Source organism: Haemorhous mexicanus, chromosome 3 (assembly GCF_027477595.1).
Source record: "Haemorhous mexicanus isolate bHaeMex1 chromosome 3, bHaeMex1.pri, whole genome shotgun sequence".
NCBI lineage: Eukaryota > Metazoa > Chordata > Aves > Passeriformes > Fringillidae > Haemorhous > Haemorhous mexicanus.
In genome coordinates this window covers 96632529-96658900 of record NC_082343.1, presented here as the reverse complement: position 1 = coordinate 96658900, position 26372 = coordinate 96632529, and the positions used below count along the sequence as shown (strand labels likewise).

Genomic DNA, 26372 nt, shown 5'->3' with positions numbered 1-26372 from the left:
CTCCATGCCAACAGATGCCAACAGATTAAAACTCATTGTTCTGTTTCACAAGAGTAATTTAAAGCAGCCTGGAACTATTTTTCATTCAGTAATCTCCATATTCTGGTGACAGGGCTTTGCCCAGTCATATCCACCAGTCAGAGAGCATAGTGTAGCAAGCACAGGGACTGCAAATGCCTAGTCATAATGACTGGACCTAAGAAGCCTCTCTTCTGCCCTCAGACCCTTGCTTATCTCTCTGTAAGAGTATAGGTCACATTTGCCTCGACCCTTACCATAGGACAATTTCCAAAACTCCTAAACCCTGTATAAACACCCTCCTCTGCCCTGCTCAGGAGAAGAGCTGTCACTGAGACCCTTTGCAGAAGATACCAAGTTCTAGGTATTGTTCACCGTTCTTAACCTTCAAATTGCTTAGAAATTTTTTCTGTAAATATGTTAGATGATCTAATATTTTCCTTTTACAGTAACATAAAAACGATGATGTAAAAGAAAAACTTGCATCTTTGATGCAATACTTTCCATGTGCTTCTATATTATACTATATAAAATAGAAACAGAAATTGATTATTACTTTTTCAAAGTTGATTCTTTGCATCAGATCTGAAAATTATCTTTTTTAAGCCTTCTTGCCTCTGTAGCAAAATATAGGTGTAAGATGACTGCCCAGTTTGCAAAAACTATGGAGGGAAGTTTTTAATTCATACAAAATAATTCTGTTGACTGTTATGTCTTCATTTAAAAATACAGGCTGCTTTCAATAATCATGATTGCTGCCTTTTTTCAGAGTGCTCAGCTCTTTCACACAGCCAATATCTCAGCTACATCAAAATATATAAACAGCCTACAATCTACATCTGAATACGTTTGTCTAGAAATATCAAAGAGAATTTTTTTATTATAAAAGTAAACTATTTTCTCTAGCAAGTCACCCCAAATGGGATCAAATTCTGGTGTCAGTGGGAGTTAAATATGTCAATCTGATTGATATAACATGCTAAAAGCCTACCAGTTGTACAACAGTCAATGAAACTGAGAGTATTTGGGAATTAATCAGAATTTCAAAAGATCAGAGATGTACAAGTCCTGTTCACAAAGTCTAAAACACTTTGATTTAGGATTGATTCTGAAAAATGCCCTTAACTCTCCAGTGACAAAATCTGGTCTTTAATCTGCCACAGTCTACTGCATATCCGAGAGATTCTAAAAATAGATGGAACAAATTTATGCACTTGCACTTATTGACGTTCTGCATTTCCAGCAGACAAACAGCCCTGTAAATATAGAAATGACTTCATATATGATTGTGTTTATCCTATAGTATTTACACTCAAAATATAACCTTATTAAACTAGTTATTTTTATATTACATAGATCTTTTCTATCCTTTGATAGCTAACTTCTAGATTTATGATAGTGTAATAGTTTATCAAGAATATTCTCAGTAGAACATGCATTAGTGGTAGTTTATTACCAATGCATGTTGGCTGAATTCCACTCCAAGTACCGTCTGCTTGACAGAATCTTCTTGAAGAGCCTATCAGAATAAAAGGAGGTCTGCACTGGAAGCTAACTTCAGATCTGTACGTGAAACTTTTTCCATTGAGGCGTCCTTCTGCTGGAGTACCAGGATCACCACAAAACACAGCTGACATATAAAAATGAAAAAAAAAAAATTAAAATCTGCACATGCTTTAACCTGAAGTATTCTACATTGTTTTATGTGCCAGGCAGGCATACTGGATATGAGCGCAAATGCTCTGTTCATTTATCTGTGTAGGACTGTAGATCTCCTAAATTCTTGAGAGCAATTTAAAATAAATTGTCACTCTTATAGCTTTCGTAAGCATAGAACTTAACCTGGAAAAATAGAGCTTTTAAGTGAGACATTTAAATATTGATTCGATTTGGATGACAAAATAATCCTGAAGTAGACAATGCAATATTGCAATGCTTAAAAATAAAACCATTTTTTCACATTTGACACACTCAAAAGAGTAGGTTGGAAATTTTTGCCTTAATTAGATAAAAGGGAAAATGTTTATCAGGCTCCTAACAAGATTTCAAACACTCAAAGAGTCGAGTTGACAGATTTAGAAAATGCTGAAAAATAAATACAAGCAAGATATGAGGGTATGTACTCGCCTTCAGAAAGAAAAAATTGCATAGAAAAGATATGAGCTATGAGCTTAAGGGTTAGCATCCTTGTTTTCACCTGTCAATGGAAATGGAAACAGGGAAGAAAATAAAAGGAGAAGTTGCAAGGGAATATTTCAGTCATGATCACCACAAGTCAAATTGAGAACATCCAATAGGATAACCAGTAAGGCAAATGGTGATGGGTGCAATTAGGCCACAAGAGAAGGGGGTGACTTTTGGGGAAAGGAAGAAGACTGTGACCTTTAATGGGCACAGCCACTCAAATTTCATAACAAGGTAAGCTTTTCGCTACAAGAAAGGAGAATCCTGCAGTAATTCATATATTACCTGATGTAGCTGAGTCCTTTTTAAATTGTCATTCTGTGACTGTAGCCCAAGAGAACTGATTGTAGCTTTGGTGAAGCCCAACACAACTGTACCCTGAAAACTTACGCAAACATTGTGGGATGTCTCCCCGCCAAACTCCTCGCCCTTCGCAGGAGAGAATAGCTGTGTTGGACAGCTGATAGCCTTCTGCACAGCTGTAACTCACACTAGCACCCCAACGATAATCAGATCCTTCCACTTTCCCATACAGTACTGTTGGAGGGGGGCCACAAGTAATAGCTGTGTCAGAAAAGAAAAGTTACAGTTTCAAGAATTTATAGGGTTTAGGAATATGTGATATAATACGCACTCGTATGTTTGAATCTAAAAAAAGGTATTTCAGACTATTGTTCCAACAAAGCATATCTGTGTTGACATAGCATCTGTAACAAGCAGAAAACTAATTTAAAAAGAAAAATAAAGGCTCTGGATTTAGGAAGTTCCTGAGTGCTAGGTTGCTAGAAGCACAAAGTGTACATAGCTATCTAGTTTCATTCTTTTCCCCTAAATATTCATTACTGATTATTTTTGGCAACCAGTTACTAGCTAGGTAAGGTTTTCAATAAACATTATTTCTTTCAATAAATAAGTTTTTATGATTCTAAATTTCTAAATATTCGCATTTTCTTTTAAACTAATTTTGCAGCACTATTTAATAGGACTGTTCATTTATCTGCTCATTTTCTAAGGCTTTCCACACACAATGGTAATTAATTTTATTGATAATTGGGGCTAAGAAATTATTCTGACATTTTCCATCTTCTGATAAGAATGCCCAAAATGATGAAATCTGGAATGTCCATGTTTACATTTCCATATAATTTCTTTTAACAAAGACCACAACCATAAAATCACTCAGGCAGTAATTCTGATGACAGAAAAATGCAGTCAGTTGAATACATACGCCAAAATTTAATTAGTAGGCTAGACTTAGCTATCACAGTGAAGTGGTGCTAGGTGAGTTGGCAGCCTAGGCCTTCTATAAGCAGAAGATGCCCTAGGCTGTTAAATTTACTCCCTGGGCTGCTGAAGTTGTTTTAACAATTTTCACCAGGCTGCCTTATTTGTCTTTCAGTCTCATCTCCACTATGACCTTCCTGCTAGCACTTGTAATTAGCTATTTGTGAAGCATTTTTTTGGCTGTTTATGATGACTACACCACTGCAACAAGGGAATCTTTTACAGAAAGCTTGGTTTGCAGAATCCTGTTACAGAATTTTTTCTTTCTAATCCAAGAGAAATGGGTCAAAAATGAAAATGGGTATTACATTCATATTTTTTTAAGCTGAGCACTTTGACAATCTTTACTGCAGAGTGATTTTCTACTTTAGTCAATAATGCCACTATTTTGACTGCTATTCTATCACAGCATATGTGCAAAATAAATATAAATTCTACAGAAATATTTATCTAAATGTTTTAGTTGCATTTGGAACAGTAATTGTTCCAGAGAGTATTTTGATATTTTTTTATAAATAAAAACAGCAGTTTGTGTATAACCCATATGTGTCAAAACAGTACTTGTAAACTGTTACATTCAAAAGCTCACCTTTGCAAATTGGTTTACTCTGGTTCCAAGTGCTGTCCTTTACACAGCGCATGGTAGATGAACTTGCAGGTTCCATCAGATAGCCTGGATTGCACTGATAGCTGACTGTCTTATTAAAGGTAAAATCATTTCCAAACTGAATGCCATTTGCTAATGCACCTGGATCCCCACAGTTAATCACTAGCGAGGAAAAAAAAAAGAGGTTTTTTTAAATAAATATATAACCATGCACCCCTAATGTCCTTTCTTTTAGTTTACAATACAAGAAAAAAATTGTTTCTGTCAAGAAAATTATCTTTCTGAGGCATTTCAATAGCATGGACCAAATATAATTTTCCTTTAACACAGTTGCCTCATCTGGCATGCACAGGAGCCTCTACAAGTCCTGCAGACTGTTGGTGGTAGTTTTGACATTTTCTCCCTTTATACTGAGATCTTTGTCACATCAAGCCTGAAGTTGATGGTGCAATGCAATTCCAGCAGAGTTATGAAATGCTTCCTTTTTCCCCGTTTATAGATTTTTTTTCTTTTGTGTGTGTGTGCTTATAAAAATACTGATGTACTGTGAGTCTGGCTTTGTTAGTAAAGCCACTAGCCCTACTTGCCTTGTAGCACACCTCTGGTCCCTGCTCAGCTTACCTGATGGAATAGCCCAGTCTTGCTGCTCCCTGATTCTTGGTCCTTAGCAGAATGGTGATTGATCAATTCTGACTCATTTGGCTTACAACAAAAACTGGCACATTAATGTATCCAATTACACAAACCTTGATTTTGAGCTACCAGAACTTCCTCCTCTAAGCATAAGCCACAAGGAAAAAAAAGGAAAAAATGCTAAAGGAAAGTCTAAAGGAAAAGCTAAATACAGTATTATTCTAAAAAATATTAATATCATCAAATTGACATTTCTGAGGTAAACAAATGCAATAAAGTTACCTATGTAGCCATCTTAAGAAGATAGTTCTGGAAGCATCTAGCATGCATTATAAGAGCATGTACCTTTAGATATATAAAAATATTCTGGTATTAAAGACAAGAAAGTGGAAAAATGTGTTATTTTATCTATCAAAAATATTAATTTTCAATAGGAAGGCTGTATGACTTACAATATTAAAGCTTTAGGGGAAGAAAATTTGTTTCTGACCTGTGCAGTCTGGAGCAGTGCCAGTCCATGTCCCATTAGCAGTACAATGTCTAGTAGTTAACCCTGAAGTTTTGTAACCTTCCCAGCAGGCATAAATGACTGAGCTGGAGAATAATATTCCATCAGTGTATATTATCATACCATTGGCTGGTGTACCAGGGTTCCCACAAGATACAGCTGCAAAGAAGAGATTAAAAAAAAAAAAAAAAATGTATTTTGTGACTAACTGGGATTAAAAAAAAGGAAAAGAACAACTAGGTTAATAGGTCACCTTTGAAAACACCTATAGCAAGTTTTACTGAGAAAATATGTAATAGATATATTCTTGAATTAACATTTTATTTCTCTTTGTTAATATGGTAATATTATTACTTGCATCTTTTTTTTTTTTTTTCCCTTTTTTTTAATTCCTGATTCAGCTAGTTTGACCTTTTTGTTCTACTCCACCCAGTACAGGCACTGGAACAAATAAGCCTTATTCAGGACTTTCTGATAGACCTGCACCTCTATTTTGCCTTTTGGCACATTTTTCTATTCTCTTCCTGTCTTCTGGTATCTCCTTTTTCAATTGTAAACATGCATAAATAGTAAATTGTGACCTTCTCATTGATTTATTTTTTGAATCAAGAAAAAAACAGACATTTTGTATTGGACTCCATATCTTTTCGGCACCTATATCAATTTTTTAAGGCAAAAATTATGTTTCATATGTCCAAGATTTGACAGCAGCTTAATTACTTTGATTACATGTTAGGGTTTTTTGGAAGATGAGATTGTTTTTTTTTTTTCCCAGTGGACCAACCCATCATTAAAAGAATTTGGGGTTTTGTTTTGAGTTTTCCTAATAACTTTTCTAGCAACTTGAATCTTTTGAGACCCCCACCTAGAGTACTGTGATTAAAAACGACTATGATTTGCAAATTAAAATACTGTCTACCATTTATGTTTGGAATGATGCCTTAATGCTTTTTTAAAATCAACTTTTAATCACTTTTGAAGTTTAGAAGTTTCAAATAGTGAAGAGAAAAATTCAACAGGTTGTAACTTGAAATTGCAGGAATGAATAGACTTTCTCCTCCTAATCTCACTGTTACTTAGAATTAATAGGAAACAACTGAAGGACTATAGAAAAATGGGAAAAAAAAAGGGGCTTTTTTCTTGTTTTCCCTTTTTTTTTTTCCTGAAAAGACAAGGTTGAAGCAAACACTATGATTAAAGCCAGAAAAAAGCAGCACTTAAAAACACTGATAATTGCCACTGACATCTGTTGTGCTACTATAGTTAATGTCTTCATGTAAGGCAAGCAGAAAAGATACTGCAAAACTGAAGTTTTCTGCTGAAAATACTGATTCACATACTGATCCTGTGCCCACTGCCATTTTTAAACAGTTATGATGCTATCTGCATGGACAGAAGATTAACCTGTGCTGAAGAATACTGCAAAAGAATAATTCTTCTCAGAATAAAAAGTTGAGGTAAAAAAAAAAAGTAACAAATATTTTGTTCTATCTTCCATTTTATCATGTAGTTTAGGGGACAATAGATACTACAGAATCTATTAATTCTGATGGCTTAGATAAAGCAATTTTTCAAACATCCCCAGAAAATGAGAAGTCATTGTAAAACTGAATTTAAAATCTTCTGTTACTGCTTCCCAATTTTAACTGAACAAAAAATGTAAACATTCTTCATTGTGTTTTTATCTTATTTTAAAATGTGATTTCAGAAATATTTTTGTTGCATTTTTTCTGAAAGAGGCAGCATAAAGATATCTCATTAGAAAATAGTCGAACTTCTGTTGAGAAATACACACTTATTTATTAATTTATACTTAATTTATATATTTATTTTTGCAACTTTTTTTTATCATTTATTCAGTTCCTGATGAATAGATATTACATAGAAAGAGAAGATGAGAGTATTTTATTATTACAAAACAGATGACAGATATAGTTATCACTCCATTTCCATATCCTCAATCAAAAGCATTTTTTAACATTTAACTCAGGTGTCCATTATTTATTTTCAGGCTAATTATTTTTAAACTAAAATTATTTTCTCAAAAAATTCTTATAAATATATATTCCATAACTCTAGCAGTTTGGATTTAAGTTTTTAAGCAAAACACGAAGGGCTTGTAAACATTTTTAAATCACCTTTCTGCAGAATGTTATGAAAGCATATTTCCGCCTGACAGAATTGTTCAATCAAAGAATAAGAAGTCATTTGGAAGGCTGTCAATAGTGTCAAAATGTCAATGTATCAATACCTACCTTCACACACAGGCTGTATACCTGACCAGGAACCATTAAGCAAGCATGTTCTCTCTGCAGACCCTCGCAGCTGATAACCCATTTCACATGAGAAACGTAGCAGACTTTTTGTTTTGAATTCATCCCCTAGTCTAGACCCGTGGGCTGGAACTCCTGGATCATCACAAAAACCAGGATTGTTTCCTGCAAAACACAACAGGCACAATTATTGGCAGGGACATTCTGTGCAAATGTAGTGGCAATGAAACGACTCTCTTGTGCATACAGCCACTGCATTGTTTCTACGCAAATATTGGTTACAAATTTAGAAGAGAAAGAAGGTGTTGAAGACAGAGCTCTCAAAGATGTCCTCGTCAGTCTGATGAATCAGTCAAGTGCTTTATCAAATAAAATGGCTGTTAAGGGTGATACTATACAAGACGGTAATGGAAGTATGGTCTCAGTATCAACCATTTATTATAAATTTTGGTATAAAGCTGTGTATCTCCTAAATTCTCTTGTGTCTACATTGCAGTTAACAGCAATGTTATCCTTTGTTCTCCACTTTTGAATTATATGTCTTAACTCAAATTCTATTGAAACTATACGTTTTGATTTTGGGCTTTGATTTTATTTTTGGGTTTGTTTTTTATTTTTCAAAATACAAGTAAATACTTTAATAAAGTCTGTGTACTTTTAAATGGGTTTTTCTTCATAGGCACCCCTCTCATATATAAGATAAAATCATAAACAAAGGAAAAAAGTACCAAATTTTTGAGAAAACTCCAATAGGTCAGTTAGAAATTCAAATTTTCTTATGTCAGAAAACAGAATTATGTACAATAAAGGTTTAATAACAGCAATTAAGAATGGCTACAATCATGATTTCACATAAAAGGAGGCCAAGACAGTTCCTGAATTCAAGATTAACTTATGGGCTTTGATTGTGTTCACTTTGTTTAGTACTAGGTTCTTCTAGAATAGATTGTGGTTGCCACACTGCCCTACAGCATTTGGTTCTAGATTTCCTGGTATAAATACATGCTTGTTAGCAGTGTGAGTGTCTTAAGTCAGCTGGTATATCCTCTCTGTGTACAATAAAACTCACTCTCCAGAACACAGTGGCTGCCTCCAAACTCACTGTTGAGAATGATCTCCAGCACACACAAAGTTGTAATGCATTTGTGCATTGTTTGATGGACTGCCAGGTGTGATGGGTAAAAGTTAATCTGCTAAATTAATCTGTTTAAATTATTTTAGAGTACAATGGTCTCAAGGATCAAGCACTGTCATCCATGACTTATGCCCTGGCACCGCTAAAGCAGAAATTCAGATGTGGCCTCTGGATGCTATCTGCTTCCACTTACTCAAAGACATTACTATTTCACAGACATTTCTGCCTGCTTAAAATATGTGAAATAGCATGAGGACTGTGATTCAGGCTCCCACTGTGGCATGTTTATGGCATGAAACAGATATATCGCATATAATTTGGCTTGTGAATGCAAAGGGATTTTTCAGGGCAGAATGATCTATGATTCCAAAAATTTGATGATGTCTCAGTTGCTTAGGGATTTTGCTAAGAGAATTATTCCAGATGACTGACTTGCCTTTTTTTTGTTTTCTTGGACATGAGTTTTGACTCTGAGAAAATTTGAACTGGGACCATGAAATGTTTTAATCAAAGGGTACAGACAAAGGCAGTTATAGTACTATGAAGGTCTAGACCCCTTTTTATGTAGCAATGTATAAGACTCAGTATCCAGTATTGAATTATCCATTATCCATTTTTAAACAAAAATGTCAACTATTGATTAATTCCATCATTGCAACAGGTCCCAGGTGAAAACAAACTCAGATCAGATTTCTACCATCATAGAACCATCAGGCATTCAAACATATATTAATATATAATAAAGAAATGAATCCCATTCTGAAAGAGACTACAGGTTTTAAACATTAGATTTGGACTGTTTTTCATATCCCTGAAGTACAAAGCCAATTAGAGTTCTCAGTCAGCCTGGGCGCGATCATTCTTTCACTGACATTATGACAACAAATTATTCATATTGGATTTTGATGGAATAATCTCCTGAATATCTAACTTGGTAAGTGTAGTTCATTTTACAATTCTAAATATCACAGAGAAACAAGACACCTTTTTAAGGTTTTTTTTTGGCTTTTTTTTATTTGTGGGAGGGGGTTCATTGATTTTTTACATTGAGCCAAGAGAGGTAGATTTTGATTTTCCTAGGGAATCACCTTGCTCTTGAGATGGTGACCCGTTGTGTTCAAAGTTAGAAAATTGAATTCTGCATCAACAACAATATTTTAGTTACAGTAGACATATCTTCTCCCCCACAAAACATGAGTACAGGGCTCTTTAATGTTTGCAAAGTCTATGAGACTATAAAATACTGTCATATTCATAACTGAAAATATCTGAAGTGTCTCAATTATTAGCAATTAAAATTTCTCTCCACCAAAAGGAGATTTTTCCTAGTGGTGAGAAATACTGGATAACAGCATTAGATTGTTATCTGACTACACAAGTCTTGGTGTAATTTCAGATCTGGGATATTATGCTGGATAAAAAGGTGAAAGTGACATAAATGTGAGCTTAAGATAAGCAAGAAAAGATTTCTTGTTGTGCAGTGATGCCTTTCAGGTCTAGGCATAGAGACCATGAGTGCAGTGAGATCTAGCAGTGTGAGAAGAATCTAAACTACTTCCTTGAGCAGCAGAGAACTGAAAAGAATCAGTAGTGATTTAAATACATTTCCTTTTCTCAGTATTTCAAATTCTGCTCAGCATCCTTGCAGAATCATCCTTGCAGCCCATAAAAGGATCACTTTCAATGAACACTTATTCAAAGCTTTTTCAAAGTACTGAAAATAATTCAAAGTACCTTAAACCTATTTAAATTAGGTCAAATTTGAATTGCACCACATTGAATCACATCAGCCCAACAGTTAGCAAGTCCAATAGTTCAAGGGAAGTTATAAGATTGTATAATGAGTAATTATGAACAATTTTCTCACTAGAAAATTTTTGTCTAAAACCATTCAGGTATTTGATTTTTATGTACCAAAATGTGTATACATGTTTCCCTCACAAAAGCTATTAACATGCTGTGGGTGTCCCTAGTAGCCAATTCTGGCCTGAACTCTTCACTTCAAATATCTGTGTGATGTTTTATGGTTTCTTTTAGATTTGCATAGTCTAGGGGAGAATGAACTGTTCCTGTACTTCCTGAGAGCACCAAGAACACAGCAGACATTTATGGTGTTCACACATTTTGACAATAATAAAGTATATTTCCGCAAGAGAAAAGAGGAGCAAAATGTACAAAGTTTACCTTAATACCTTTGGCATGGAGTTTCTTAATCACAATTTTCTGACGTAACAACCTTTGTTTACATATAACAGTGTTCATAAAAATATAATGTAAAACATGTACTCTTTTTAAGCAAAACTTGACCAGGTTTGAAACACTGTTTTTCTGTGTCTTCTACACACTGCAGTATACAACTGAGAGTGTAGTTGTGAAGTAATGACAAAGAGAAAAAGATGATTATGAGAATATTTCAGTAAAAGGGTGTGATACAGTAAAGTGGCTACTGGTGAAATGAAAATATAGCCAAAAAATAAACAAAACAAATATTTGGCTAAAAAAAGTGTGGGAATAGCCTTGCTCATATGAGAAGGTGACATTGAGATAATTGTTGGTACAAGTACCTGAACAGTGAGGGAGAGTCCCACTCCAGTGGCTATCTTCTTGGCACTCCCTCGTAGAATTGCCTATGAGCCTTCGACCCGCTGTGCAAGAATAGTGAATTATGGAGCCATATGTAAATTTGTCTCCTGAAAGAATTGCATTTGCAGGTACCCCAGGATGTCCACAAGAAATGGCTAACAAAGGAAAGAACACAACCTTATGAGATGTTCTCATAGCACACAAAAAATCTCTTAGAACCTTTAAATACAAGGCTGGTTCCACAAAATATGCACCTGTCTGGATTTCAACTCTTACACAGCTTCAGTTTTCTTCTTGTTGTAGATGATTTATTGGTCATTTGTAAGATTAAGCACAAAACTATGTATAAAACTAGCCTATCCAGTTTAGCTTTTCTCTAAAAATATATTGATTATTTTCCTCATTCATTTCTGTTCATGATCCTTCCCAACAAATAGTACATCTTAATTTGGTTACAACAGGAAGGTAGACACCAAATAAGGCTATTACTGTAATACATTTACATATTGCAGATATGATAATATAAGTAGCTTTACCATATGTACAGCTAGGTACAGTTAAAGCAGCATAGCGGAATAAAATATTTATTCTGTAATATTATTATAGCAATATGATGAACTAGAGTAAGCAAGAGGAAAATGGATTACTGATAATTTTTATAATTGTAAATCATATTTATTTTTCTAAGATACAAGAAGTAAGGAACATGCTTGCACCAGTAAATATTCTGGCCAAACTAAAAAAAAAAAAAATCCAGCTATTTTGTACACAAAATTCTGTATTTTACCTAATTATTTTACTACTGAAATGTGAATAAACCCACTTTTTCAGGTTATAGCTCTTATTGACAGACATTGAAAGCATAGATTGTTGTGAAAAAAACAAACCAAAACCACTTGGGTCATGTGAATGCTAGATAAATTCACCAACCTAGTGATATTTCTTGCTCTGGTATATTAGTGTAAATCCATTAAATAAATTATTTTAGTAAAAAATTGCAATTCTGTAAAGCAAAAACTTTAAAAACATTTGATGTGTTTCAAATTAAAATATACTATTATTTCATTTACTACTTTTTTAAAAGGCTTTTTAAACCAGAAATCATGACATCATATTAACAGTGATCAGATGAGGAAAATATCTCAATGGACATTAGACTCAAAAAAATTTTTACGTTGTTTGATATGAGGCTTACTGATCATAAGAAACATCAGATTCCTCCCTCTCTGAGGAGAAAGTGATGGAGGAACTATGAAGTGATGTTATGAAAAGACCCTCTTGAGCAAACTTTTTCTACTCAATATTTCACAGATTTGTTCTCATATATACACTACAATGAGTCAGAAAAAAATACAAATATCTGATATAGGCATAAATGGTCTTACACAATCATTCTAAATTATAACAATTAAATTAGAATTTTAGATTTCCCTAGCTTTTTCCAGATACCTTAACAATTCACTGATAGGGGAAAATTAACGTTAACATTTGAAATAATAGTTTCACAGTTCCCTGGAAACACATTTTTAATAATGGTAAGTTGCATGATATTTTGTCTTAATCTTTCCTTACTGCGATATACAATTTGCAATTTACTGATCTTAAAGTCCACATTGTTCCTTAATAGATGGCTACACTTCTTTTTTCTATCATGACTTAAAATCATGCACAACTCTTTAATGCTAATCCAACCAAATGGACACTTACACAAACACTTTGGCAATGATCTATCCCATAACCCATTAGCTTTACAGGTCAGTGCAGATGAGCCCAAGAGATAAAATCCCTTCTTGCAATGGTATGCCACGCTCGTTCCGTATTTGAAACTTTCAGGATAATTCTGCTGTCCGTGACGAATTGCATTCTCCACAAAGCCAGGATCAGAGCAGTTCACCACTGTAAGAGAAACAGTATTCATTGCTGAGACATAACAGCAGTAAGTTTAGCAATGATTTTCATGGCTTCAATAGATGCTCGTGACTGTGGTTCATCTACTGTTCCTTTCTGAGTTTTATTTGACTTAAATATCAGAAATATTGATTCCTAAGTAAGACACTAGATCTTTTTGCTTTGAAAGTAATACTACAATTTACTCTAGTTCTTTTAATAATCTTGGAGAAGATACATAGCATCAAGTATAAAAGTGGTTCAAAGATGAAAGAGAAATTGGAGGAATTTTTATCATTCCCTCGGTAGGTTTAGTTTGGCCTTCTACATAATTTTTATGTGAAGGAACAGTTCAAATAACACTTTGAAATATTTTTTTTTTATTTACTATAATGAGAAAATTTTCTTCAAATATTTAGGAAAATTTCTGCTCTTAATGTGTAGAAGAGGAAAAGGGCAACAGTGAAAATCAAATACTTGATAGCGGAGCAGGAGTGAGGGTAAGCACCAGAAAGCATGAAGTAATTTTTTCAGATAGCCTTTAAAAACCTAAAAAATTATGGGTATTTTCATGACTGATTTGCTTCATATAAAGTATAACTACCCTACCCACTCCTTCATTTTATACTTTCCAGTGACTGCAGAGTCATAGAATTATTTAACAACTTGGATTAGAAGGGACTTTTTCAAACACCCAGTTTTTCTGTCTGTTAATCTGAAAACTATATGAAAAGTTACAAACACCTACTCCACCCTTCCATCTTCATTCTAAAGACAAAAGTACAAATAAACTAAAAAAACCACAATAAAATGATTGTAATAAATTCAAGCTCATGAAAGAACCACAGGAATCTACCTTTCAAGTATGTCATTCAGTTCAAATCAATTTTCATGAAAAATAAATCAATGGACAAGAATACAGATAAGATTATGATTTTAGAAGTAAAATGTACATAGTCTTCAATGGACTGCTTTTTACTCCTTTTATTCAAAAGCTTAAGTTTTACCATAAATAAGATTTAAATGTGCTGATTAAGCAACATATTAGAACAAGGCATCTAGTGCAAATATTCATTCATTGAAGAGACATTTCATTCAATCACCTAAAAAGTATCAAGATTTTAGAAAAATTCTAACATCCTAAAATTTATTCTGGAGCAAAATCCAGTTTTAATTTATTTATCCTTATCTTTTAAAATAAGGTTCTTAAAAGCGTTAAATGTTCATTATTTTAACCTCACAATTCTAAACAAACATATACCTAGGTCTAAAGAATGTCTCATATGAATCTAAAGTTTTCCTTCATAAAAATTATTTTAGAAGTAATAGTTGGGAAAAGAACTCTTTTTGGTATAAAGAAACCTATTTTTCATGTACCAATTGTTATTGAAAACACTGACAATACAAATACACAGAAAAGTCCAATACATTTTTAAAAATTAGGTATTGCAATGATGCACACAAAGCATTAGAAAGGTATTATGTAGAATAATTATGTTTAATGAAAGAGATCAGTTTGTTATTTTAGGTTTTTTTGTGTTCCTGAGCAGTAGTAAAACTTCAGTCTCCTAACTGAAACTATTCCTATTTGATTTATGGTGAATCCTATGAAACAATTCAACAGAGAAGTTACATTCAGCTTACATTATAATAGTTTAGCTTATATTTCATATTAAAAACTTTTCTCTAAACTACTGTTATAAACATAGCATTTTATACAGAAATCAGATAAATGCAGGTTAAATAAATATGTGTTTACATAAGATTTTATTGACAGAAAAAAAAACCTCTTAGCTTTTGACTTTTTTTTTTTTCCTGTTCCGTAAGACAGGGAAAAATATCAAGTCCTAATATCTCACTGCCCTTTGAAAACTGTGAAAAATTTGGATGTGGAAGTCTGTGACTTTGTACTTGCTTTGAAGAGCTCCAAAAATCCTTTCTTCTGGGGATCTCTATTAAAGAGTATTATCAAGAGAAAATGCTTTTTTTCTTTAACATGACACGTTCTTTGTTACTGCTTTTTTTTCCATGGGTACTCATCTTTGTCAGCTAAGTCTAATTCTTGAACTGGCAATATAACTATCATTGCAGAAGAGGGACACATGTGAAAGTCTGTAAAATGTAAAGTCCACTGACAGGTTACCTTACCAAAACATTAAGCTAGATCTGAAGGAGCTCCTATGCACTTACAGTGCAATCCTTTCTTACAGAAACCAGCACAATTCCCAGAAACAACACATGATGCATCCTAATTAACCCTGTTTCCTAGGCAATTAGACACAGCGTAGTGCTGGGTAGATGCTGCTGTAAAGTTTCTGCTTCTGCAACTAGCCTGCATCCTCTCCACAGTTACAAGTTGCCTCAACTTGTACAAACACATCCTTAAGCTTAATTTTTCCACAAAAATGTATACATGTTGCTAAACATTTGAATACACATCTGTATCAATGTGAATTAAAGAGAACCAGCCCTTGTTTTCTGGAATGAGGCCAGTAGATGGTGGCTCAGTACATGTCATTATGGGATGCTACCCTCCAGAACAGAGTGAATTTCTCTGAACAGCTCATGAAGAATGATCCTCCTTTCCATACTAACCCCTGAGCTATGCTCCAAACAATTCCTGTGACTGTGCCACTTGGTTCAAATGAACAACCACGCAAATATGTAGAAGCAAGTCAGCTCCCATGCCAGGGAGTTTAATTTAAAAATACAGATTGATTTAATTTCAAACACAGAAATGAATATTTCAAAATCTTTCTATTAAGCTAAAACTATTTCATTTGGTAATTTGATTCCCAACCTCACAATTACACAATACCACTATTGGACCCAGCATATCAAAAAATGAAGTCCAGGGTTGTATGGAATATTTGTACTTTTAGAGAACAGAATTCAGGTCTACTTGAGACCTATATCCATGTTATAATCAGCACACAATTTTGGAATAAAATGTGTTTCAAAAAGTAACTATTGCAAAATAACAACTTTCCATTCCACTGCTACCTACCTGTTCTAGCAACTACACCTTCAAGAGCAGCTCCTCCCTTAAACAACACAAATAAAAAAAGATGGAATTGTGCTTTATGGCTTTAACAACATATGTAAAATCCTGTGGAAAAATAATAACTATATTCCTCTGCCAATAGTCCAAAGGTGAATTAATATCAGTTTATCAATATATCAATCATATTTAATATTTTTCTGTATTAGAAATTTTATCCTGGTACACATAGAACTCCTTGCTGTACTCACAGAGATCCAGTAGAGATGCATGTTTAGTAGCCTGAATTAAATATCATCCAAATTTGTTTTATATAAGGAATATAGCACTATAAACTGGGCACTACCAGCTTAAACAGGACATCTACTTTTACAGTAAAATTTCATTAATGAATACACAAAATTAGCAGAAATTTGCATGAGGACACATACTACTGAATACTTCCCAAGCTATAGGACAAGGTTCATACTGTTTATCAGATTAAGTTTCCTATTATGTAAGAAGAATCTTTTTTCACGAAATCTATATTTTTAGTTAATGTTCTGGTGGGATTTTCGGGTGGTTTTGTTTGGTGATTTTAGGGTTTTTTGCAGTTGTTTGCTTTAAGGTTTTTGTTTGTTTATTTGGTTTGGTTTCAGGTTTTGTTGCTGTTTTTGTTTTATCTGAGAATGAAGTTGCAGATGCTCTGGTATTCTCTTTGAGGGAATGGGAAGGACAGTAGAGATCTACAGGCACAAACCTTTAAAAGAATGTACCTTCCAGAACAAAAAATGCAGACAACTCATCATAGTATCACCGACTATCAGTCACATAGAAATCTCATTTAGGATTTGCGGGAAGTCCAGAATATCAGAAAGTGTTTTTAAACTATAATATTGACTATTTTATTTCTGGATCAAAGTGATAAACAGTGAAACACTGTACAGATAAAAATTATGTAAAAGAAAAAGCAGTAAAATAAACAGTGAAATGTCATTTTAGAATTTGTTCAAAAGAAAATACAAAAAATGCTTATTTTTCACTGCAATTTAGGAAAAAAACCATTGCTATTGAACTCAAATATGCACCAGATTAGTTGAAAGAGAACATTGAAAGTAATAGTTCAAATTATTATAATCTCAAAATAGTCTATTGAAACAGGAGAAAAATCTGATGCATGTTAAAAATTCTCACATTTATTGAAGGTTTTGTAGATTCATGAATACAACTATTTTCAAATATTCTCATCCTATGGATTATTCAATCCTCTCTCTAGTTTTAATTTTTAACCAGCATTCACAAGAGCTGTGCCTTTTTTAAGTGAAGTTGAGATTATTAACATAAAACAAAATAAAATATAACTGTTTAAAATTAAATCTTTGGTTTAACAGGTAATCATACAAAGCGCGCTTATGGAAAGTCAGCATTAGAAATTAAAAAGAACTTAGCTTCATGAAGATGTGCTGGCACAAAGCCACTCAAAAGCAATTCTAACTGAACTATTTTTGCAAGTCAATAGGGAGAACAGAAAAAGTTAATTCTCTATGCAGACCAGAAATATGGAATGTTCAAGCAATATATTGCAGTCCCAAAGTATCAATTTTTCTGTGTGATTCAGAGTTTACACTCCAATACCAGCAGTATCTGTTTAGACAGCTCAGTGATGAATGAAATACGAAACAGTCACCAAATGCATAATTTAAGCATATGCTCTGTGAACAAAATCCTTGCATCATATATGAAGTCTTACCAAATGATAATGCAAGAGAATATGATCCCTCAAGTTAAAAAGTAACTGCAATTATGCCTGCAGTGCTACTTAAGATCAGCTATCAGTTTTTGAATATATACACAAATGTGCTGTTGCTAAGAAGGGCAGCAGTAAGGAGCACTTTAGAAAAGAATTTGAGTTGGCTGGCATACAGAACTAACGCAGTATTTCCCCAATTGCCTTTCACCCTGGGGACTCAATTGTAAATCACAGAGAGAGCAGATGGAGATTGCTCTCTCTCAATGACAGCTGTCAAGAGCCGCATGGGAAATGAATTCTGTCAGTCTTGGTTACAGTCTTCTGAGAAAAGCTGGAGAATACTCCAAGCCTGCCTTGATAACTTTGGAACCTCACACTGAGTAGATTCAAACCCTTGAGGACAAAGAAGTTAAAAGACCATGTCAGAGTCCTCTAGGGCAGCTTTCTGTTAAGAAGTTGAATGATCATCAAAAAGTACATAATTCACAGTATTTCGTTTCTTGTTCTCTTTTTTCTTTTCTTGAAAGAAACTATCTTAAGCTTTTTAAATAAACTTTCAAAACTTATCAACAGATTTTTAAACATTTTTTATTTGAGAAGTATTGCATTAATGTTGGTATCTAGAAAATGTTTAGGGACTAACACTCTAGAGTGAATAAAGAGTAGAGAATTCACTCTGGATTTATGACAAGTTTTCAAAAATGCTGCCTATAAAAAGAAAGAAAGCTCTGCTTGTGAAAGCTTGATGACAAAATTTACAGTAAATGGAATTTTAGTAAAGGACAATGCAAAGTCAACAATAAACAAGAATGAAAACTTCTCAGATTTTTCCAGGTATTGCAATAGCAAATTGATCAAAAAGACAAAATACTTACCTGTTATTTTTCTCTTGTCTTCTCTGTATGCAAAATTCATTTTTGGGCATTTATGTACACGTAATATTAACACAATAGGTTTTTTCAGATTAGTACAAACTCTGGGATCATAACTGAAAGTCTTTTTCTTCAGATTCTTTATTAACCTGAGCATTGTTTTTGACCTGGATGAGGACCTCTTCAGCTGCCTCAAAAGATGTCTCTACTGCTTTTTTAAATGTCTTAGCATGATCCCCAGGCTGTTTCCACTCCAGAGAGGGGCATCTCTGCCAGATCAGGTAAATATCTCAGACACCATATAGCATCTCCCATGGCACTCCACTCCTTATTAAGGAAACTCACTCAACTGCAAGTTATCCTTCTGAAGAATATCAACATGCTATCAATATGAACAGATTAGGCATATCTGACATTTAAGCATAAATAAGTCACAACAAAGCCCTCTGACTCTGGGAGAAACAACACTGAACAAAAAGCATTTCTCAGCTTATACAAATCCTTGACTCCACAGATTGAAAACTGCTGAAATTCAGAGCTGCCTAATCTTTGGATAAGAAGAATTGGTCACCAATCTTAGTCTATCAGCTGCCATCAGAAAGGTTATTTTTGTTGTCAGTGAAGGAGTGCAACATATTAGCACTGGTTCAAATGACATAGCCAATAAATAGAACTCCATGAAATTAGCAATTCTTTGCAGATACCAGTATCCTGATAAAACATAAAAGCCTAATTAAGCTTTTCAACAATCTAAAACCAACGAGATACAGAAAGATAAACCTTTCAAGTTAGAAATTCAGCACAAACGCAGTATAAAGAGAGACCTGAATTCTTTATTGCTAACAAATAGCCTGGACTTACTGATACAGGCTGGAGAATGTGAGCTAACTCAAACCTCTGCAATTTTGCCAAATGAATCTTCCCATTAAAGTGTTTCTGGTCTTAAGAAACATATTTCTAATAGGAGAAAAGCTCCTAAATCCCGTTAAAAAAAAAAAAAAAAAACCAAAAAAAAAAAACCCCGGAATTCTGAAGGAAACAGTAGCAAAGGATATCCACTTTTCCTGGTACAGATTATGAATATGAGTCTGCCTTAATACAGGCAGAAAGTGTGGTGTTTAATACAGCAGTTCTTGCTTCAAGCATAATATATGGAAAAATGACCTGCAATGCAATCAGGAGCGCAGAGCCCTGATGAGACCACCTGATTCAGCTCTCATTTTGGTGGTTAGGAGTTATTATGACAAGTAGAAAGAATGGAGATTGGCTTTCTGTGCTTCCTAAGACTAGGAAATGGAAAGTGGTTCCAAACTGCTAATGGGAAAAAAAAAAAAAAAAAGTGAACATACTTGGCTTAGGATTTAATATAGTCATAACAACTTCTGGTGTAGCACATCCAGGCTCCACCAAGCTCTACACAGGCAGGTTTGCAGCAGAGAATAGAGATCTGGGTATCGTAATTTTTCTGATGCCATTTGATTCCAGTTTAAAGGCAAGTAAACCAACTACTTGACCTGATCTTTACCAAATAAATTAACGTAAAGATAGAGACCATGTGGAGAATGATGAACTTAAAGTCATACTTCCGAGACCTTCACATTCCAGAAAAGATTATGGCCAATCTTTAGAAAATACTGAGTCCATCAAAAGGATTAAATAAAATTCTTTAAACAGATATTAATGTTTAAATAATTAAAAAAAATTGGGTTTTCTATCTCACAAAGTACTTTAACATCACAACACGGTTTTTTTTCACTTGTGACAGAAACAACGGGAACAGTTTCCCCAAGGCATGGGTATTTTAAGAATAACATTACCTCAGAACAGAGATCCAAGTAAAATATTAAAAAAATATGTAGATTTTCAGAGAAAAAAGGTTTTACTTGCTGAGCCAAAACAGACACAAAAGTGTTCTGGAGTAGGGGGAAATATCGATGCAAAGCAATTCAGTGCTTGCAGTGAATTTAGGATATACAAACATTAAAATCCTTTTTTTCATACAAATTTTTATCATGCAGATCTAAAATACTAATGTGATTTTTTGTGGGCATCAATTTTTTTCTTATCCAAAACCTCCCATTTAATTTCCTTACTGAATTTCCTGTCACTGATTACTTAACTTCATAGCTAACCTGCTATTGACACAACACACAGAAGCAAGGTATCATTGCAAAAGGGTGCCTAAGAACTGCTCCAGCCTTATTTTCCTAAAATATCAAGGTTTTGTATGCACATATAGCTCTGTTTCAACAACAAGTAAAATAAAATAAAATAAAATAAAATAAAATAAAACAAAAAATAAAATAAAATAAAATAAAATAAAATAAAATAAAATAAAATAAAATAAAATAAAATAATTCTGCAATAACTTCAAGCAGCAATTTTCAATTTGTAGCACTTGCTGTGCAGTCTCAGCCAAATGAAGCCAAGTTCATTATTGACTCAGGTGAACTCAACTGAGGTTTGAAAGAAAGGTCACACGTAGAATCTCAGTTGAATTAAATGATACAGGTTTGCCAGGAATCAATCCTTTTCCAGAAGGATATTTAAAGAGCTGGAAGATTTACTTTCTTTGTAAACACATTCATAATTTATTTTTAACAATGAACTTCAAAACAAATGTTCTCCACGCATTAGATAAAGCATAATTTTAGAATTAAAGGCTTATGCCAGAAAAAGTGCTGTTACTTGCTTTAGATAAGTTCTAACCAATTCATTAAGACCAAATTTGATATAGGAATACAGTTGGTGTATATATATAGTCTTTAGTCATAATATGTATACAAAGATACTTGAAATTGGAAGTGACAACTGAACAGTTTGCCCAGGGCTTTGTCCAGTTAGGTTTTGAATATCTGTAAGAATGGGAAATCTACAATGTCTCTCGGGAATTTTTTCAGGTGTTTTATGGCCCTCACATTTAAAAAGTTCTTTCTTATGTTTGATTTTGTACCCTTTGCATTACATACTTTCAGTGAGCACCACTGAAGTCTGCCCCTCTTTTTTTATACTGTCCCTTAGAGACATATAGATAATAAGCAACATTTCCCTGTGCCTTCTCTCCCCTAAGCTGAACAAGCCCAACTCTCAGGCTCTCTTCAAATCAGAGGTGAGCCATGAGAAAAGTTTGTTTCTCTGAAGATATATTTAGGAAAGGGCAGAATACACCAGAGAGAGGAGGCCACACACACACACACAACAGGGAGCAGTAAGAAAGGGAACACTGAGTTTAGAGGAGAAGGCAGTGCATGAGGGAGTAGATACTCTCTGCAGCCTGTGGAGAACACATGCCAGAGAAGAAAAGTGAGCAGGAACAGCAGAGAGAAACAGCTACATCGTGACTGCAAGGTCAACCAACCATCCTAATCTAAAATGAGAAACAATACCAATTATCAAGGCAATTATATTACAGCACTTTAAATTTTCATATAATTGAAGGACGAATCCCCCACATTTCTAGATCAGAGATGCATGTACTAGGAGAGTAGCACAGAACTACTCTAACACTGATATGCTTTAGCTGAAGTGGATATTTAATATTCTCTTTACAGTACAACTAAATGTCTTCTGGTGCACAAATACATTTACAACTGTTATTGTAACTTCAGACATTAAATTACTCTCCATGAGGAGAGATTTCTTGGACAAATTGCAAACTTCACGACAACTGGTTCAAACCCTTTAAATCAGTTTAACTCAGTCACAGGGGTGAGCAGCTGCAGTGTTATCATGATTAGCAGCAAAGTGCTCTGGGCTTTAGCGGGGTGCATGGAGCAGGTGACGAAATTAGGTGGATCCTTGCAGTTCATGATGAAAGAGATACAAGACAGTCACTGAAAAATCTTGCTATAGAGAAAGAAATACTAAGTGAAGAGAAGAATGAAGTGAAGAAACACTGAGTGAATGGCAAAAGTCCAGCTTCTCACCAGCTGCATGAGAACAGACAAAACTGTAGACACTAAGCTAAGAGAACTCTGAACCACTCCATTCTGGTAGAAGTTTACCATTCTTGAGTGAATGGATCTTGGCAGAGTTGCATCTATAATATCCACCCCTTTAAGAAAACCAACCTCCCTAAACAAGATTTCAGACCATAAACTGGCCTCAATCAAACTCAAATTCCTGTGAATAAATTTTAGAAGGAAAACAAAAGTAGATAGGAGAGACCACTGAAATAATTGTGTAGTAACTGTAAGCATCCTAATTCCTATGCTCTTTTTAAAAAATCTTCTCACTCTTTGCATTGTTTTTCCTTGCTTTCATTTAGATTTGCTTTCCTTTTAATAAATGTAATGGAGTTCAATGTAAATAGCTGAGTAACTCAGCTCGTAAACGTGTTTGAACTTCAGTAAAGCTGTTCTATCTCTTCCTCTGGCAGTCAAACAGAGAAGATTCTGATTGCATCTACAGTATAAGTGAAAAAGTATGTGTTTCCAACAAATAAAACCTTACTTAAATGCCTCACAGATGAGACAGACGAGTTTGTAAACTTAGGTGCAGCAAAAGAAAACAGTATAAAAGGGAAAAAAAACCCATGAGCCTAAATAGGAACAGTTTCTAACTCTTGTTTCTCTGTTCCAATAATTATATTGCTGTGTTAGTTAACTCGTTTGAATAAATTCTGAGAGTAGTGACTGAGAGAATTGCCATCTCTTTATTGTTTTAATGAGAATGAAAGATCTAATTCCACACACACTGAGCCTGAAATTGCATCAGCTATCTCTGAAACATTATGATGAGCTAATCACCAAAGATAATTATTATTCTTAGAGACAACAGTTGTAGTACAATAAGATTTTTAATAAACCAACAGGTGGAGATAATAAAAGTACAATAGCTGAAGTTAAGTTCTTATTACATGATCTTTAATCCCAGTGTTGTATCCTTAGAATGACTTTGCTGCCTGCAATTTTCTTTAGCCCATAAATGACAAGATGCAAAGAACAAAAAGCATACTACTTACACTGTTCTAAATTTTTTCTATTGAAAGAAGATACTCAAGAAAAGCTTAGTAACCACTGAATTTATGGAGAAAGTTTTGTGTTCTGTTTCTTTGCATGTTCCATAGGAGACATAGCCATCAGACTCTTTCCAGACACTAAGCATTTTTAAATTTGTTTTTGGCTTACTTATTTGGAAATTAGCACTGCTATTAACATTTAAAAATGAACCAAGATAATTCCAGCTTTGAATATGACGAGGAACAACATTTGTAAATTAGAGCCATAAAAATACATTTCCTTTCAGAGCCTTCACAAAAAAAGGCACTGAAGGTTATAGAGTATCTCAAAAAGTTTTCCCCAGGCCTTTGAGATCTTTTAGTATATCTTACATGATTTACCTCATGTCCTGCATTCACTTCTCTGTCAGTTTGCATCTATGATTTGGTCAGAAGACATTCAGTCTGCCTCAGTGATTCAAAAGAACATGCTTCACAATATCATTAAATATCAGTACCTTACCATTAAGATTCAGCATTGAGAAAGCTCGTACTATACCAGTAAAAGCTATTTTGGGGCATATAACATAAAACCACTAAACTAGTAAACAGATTTTAGGTGTCTGATCAAGATATTGGTGGAACAGACCAAAGATGAGATGTTACCTCCATAGGTAATAGAGCAAAATTAGCCAAAAATTTAAGAAAGTAAATAAAAACATTTGTCAAAAATGGAAGGAGTAAAAAAAGGTTAACTTCAGAGAGTTTCAATCTTAATTAAACTACTGGGATCTGGATAAAGAATTCAATTTGAGAATTGTAGGTTGTGTTTTAAAATGTTTTTTCTTTGTCCTTTCCTAATATGTACATTTGATACAGATTTTATCTTAACACAAACCTTTGCTTCATTCTCATCTTTCAAACATGTCCACTTTACCTATGGCACACCAGCAATCAAACTCAGATGTCTTTGCAAAAAACCCAAGTAAAATTAAATCTTACTTTATCCTTTTTCTCTTTTTTTGGTAGGGTAAGAAAAATCAGGTTTCACACCTGTCAGGTATTGCTAGGAAAAAAGAGAATTAATAATGTTTTATTACATAAATATTCAATTTCATAATGACCATAATTGAAAATTGTATCAAAATGCACCTAATTCAGGCTAGACAGGCAGATGTGATTTATTGATGGAATATAACTTTTGTGATACAAAGTTCATTTTATATGTCTACTGGTGTTTCCAGTCTGAGAACTTTGAGGTAAAAATACTGAAATGTCTCAGCTTCCCCAATACTCAGCCATGACAACAGTCTCCAATACAGAAACGCAGAAACTCAAAAAAAGGTGAGAATAAGTTCCTAAAGCACAGGCTTGTGAGTTTTTTGAGTATTTTGAAGCAGGGTAAAACTCTTACCTCGGCAGTTGGGTAAAGGGCTACTCCACTGCCCATTGCTTCGACACTGGGCTCGAGAAGCACCCTGAAGTAAGTATCCAGTGTTGCAGGTAAAATTTACCACATCGTTTAAATTGAACTCGCTGCCATTAGTCATTCCATGAGCGGGATTCCCAGGATGTCCACATGTGATTGCTGTTAGAAGAAAAATAGGCAGGGCAGCATCTAAGTGAAAGGTACTGATCCATGGAACCACTTCCAGGTTGGAGCTCCTTTGGCATTTTGGTTTTTGACTTTGTTTTTTTTTTTTTTTCCCTTCTGAATTTGTCTTTGACATTTATACAAGACATATAAGAAAAAAGAATTGTATATATTTATTGAGAAATCCTAACTGTGCTACTTTTTACCTTATGTTGGAAGTTGTAATAAATCTAAATATATACATATTATATGCATTTTCACACACATTTGATGTGCATCAGACCATTAAAATGCATTTAAAAATTCCTACTAATACAAATAAAGGAATTTTTTTTTTTTTCCAGCAAGCTTAAACATGTAGTAGAGCCAAACAAATTTGATGCACTATTTCAGAACATTCTGGAATTCTGAAGCATTCCAGTTTCAAAGATCTTGCATTGTTTTGCTGAAGTAGTGATTCTTTTAATCTGATTTTCTTATTACTATAAAGAAATAATTTTTGGGACTAAATCTTTCCCATTATATATTATGTGTGTTGATTTTGCTAAAACAGAACTTATAAAACAGGCTTATTATAGTCAAGCTCTAGTTTTCCATGTGACAAGATATTAAAATATTATAGAAAAAGATATAAAAGCATAGATACTACCAATGTAAAATCAGAATGTACATATACACACATGCACAAATGCAGAACTTCTCAACTCTGTACTAGTGACATTTATCATACTTGAAGAAATAATCCATACAAGGATTTATTTTTTCTTTTGATTTTGTTGTGCTGCTACTCACAAAGAACTAAGCAGAAATCTTATTTCCTATTAACTCTCAATAAGCAGAAAGTAGAAAGACCTTTCAGAAAATACTTGGCTAAAGTGTGGTCCAGCTGATTATCCAGTAGAAAGATGGGGAAAGACCTGTGTGTCACAAATTTTGCAAGATGAAGGAGGCTGACTTATATATGAAACTAAGAATGTTAAGGAGTCATGGGTGGAGAACTACAAGCGCTTCTTTAGGTATTATTTTTTAAGACAACAATTTCCGGTACTTTACAAATCTAAAAATCCTTTCAAAGTAAATTAAAAATATAAAAAGATGTAATTTTCTGTAAAAAACTCACAAAAT

At 33.9% G+C, this 26372-nt stretch overlaps 1 protein-coding gene across 1 annotated transcript in view; it reads right to left on the bottom strand.

Annotated features, from left to right (window-relative positions):
- Positions 1-26372, bottom strand: part of CSMD1 (CUB and Sushi multiple domains 1) — a 1067000-nt gene that overhangs the window by 24995 nt on the left and 1015633 nt on the right. The window contains exons 54-61 of the mRNA XM_059842787.1: positions 25068-25241; positions 12933-13121; positions 11207-11380; positions 7490-7672; positions 5217-5393; positions 4076-4255; positions 2593-2766; positions 1475-1648 (exon numbers count right to left, since the gene is read on the bottom strand). Coding sequence (XP_059698770.1) covers positions 1475-1648; positions 2593-2766; positions 4076-4255; positions 5217-5393; positions 7490-7672; positions 11207-11380; positions 12933-13121; positions 25068-25241 — 1425 coding nt within the window. The remainder of the gene's footprint in view (positions 1-1474; positions 1649-2592; positions 2767-4075; positions 4256-5216; positions 5394-7489; positions 7673-11206; positions 11381-12932; positions 13122-25067; positions 25242-26372) is intronic.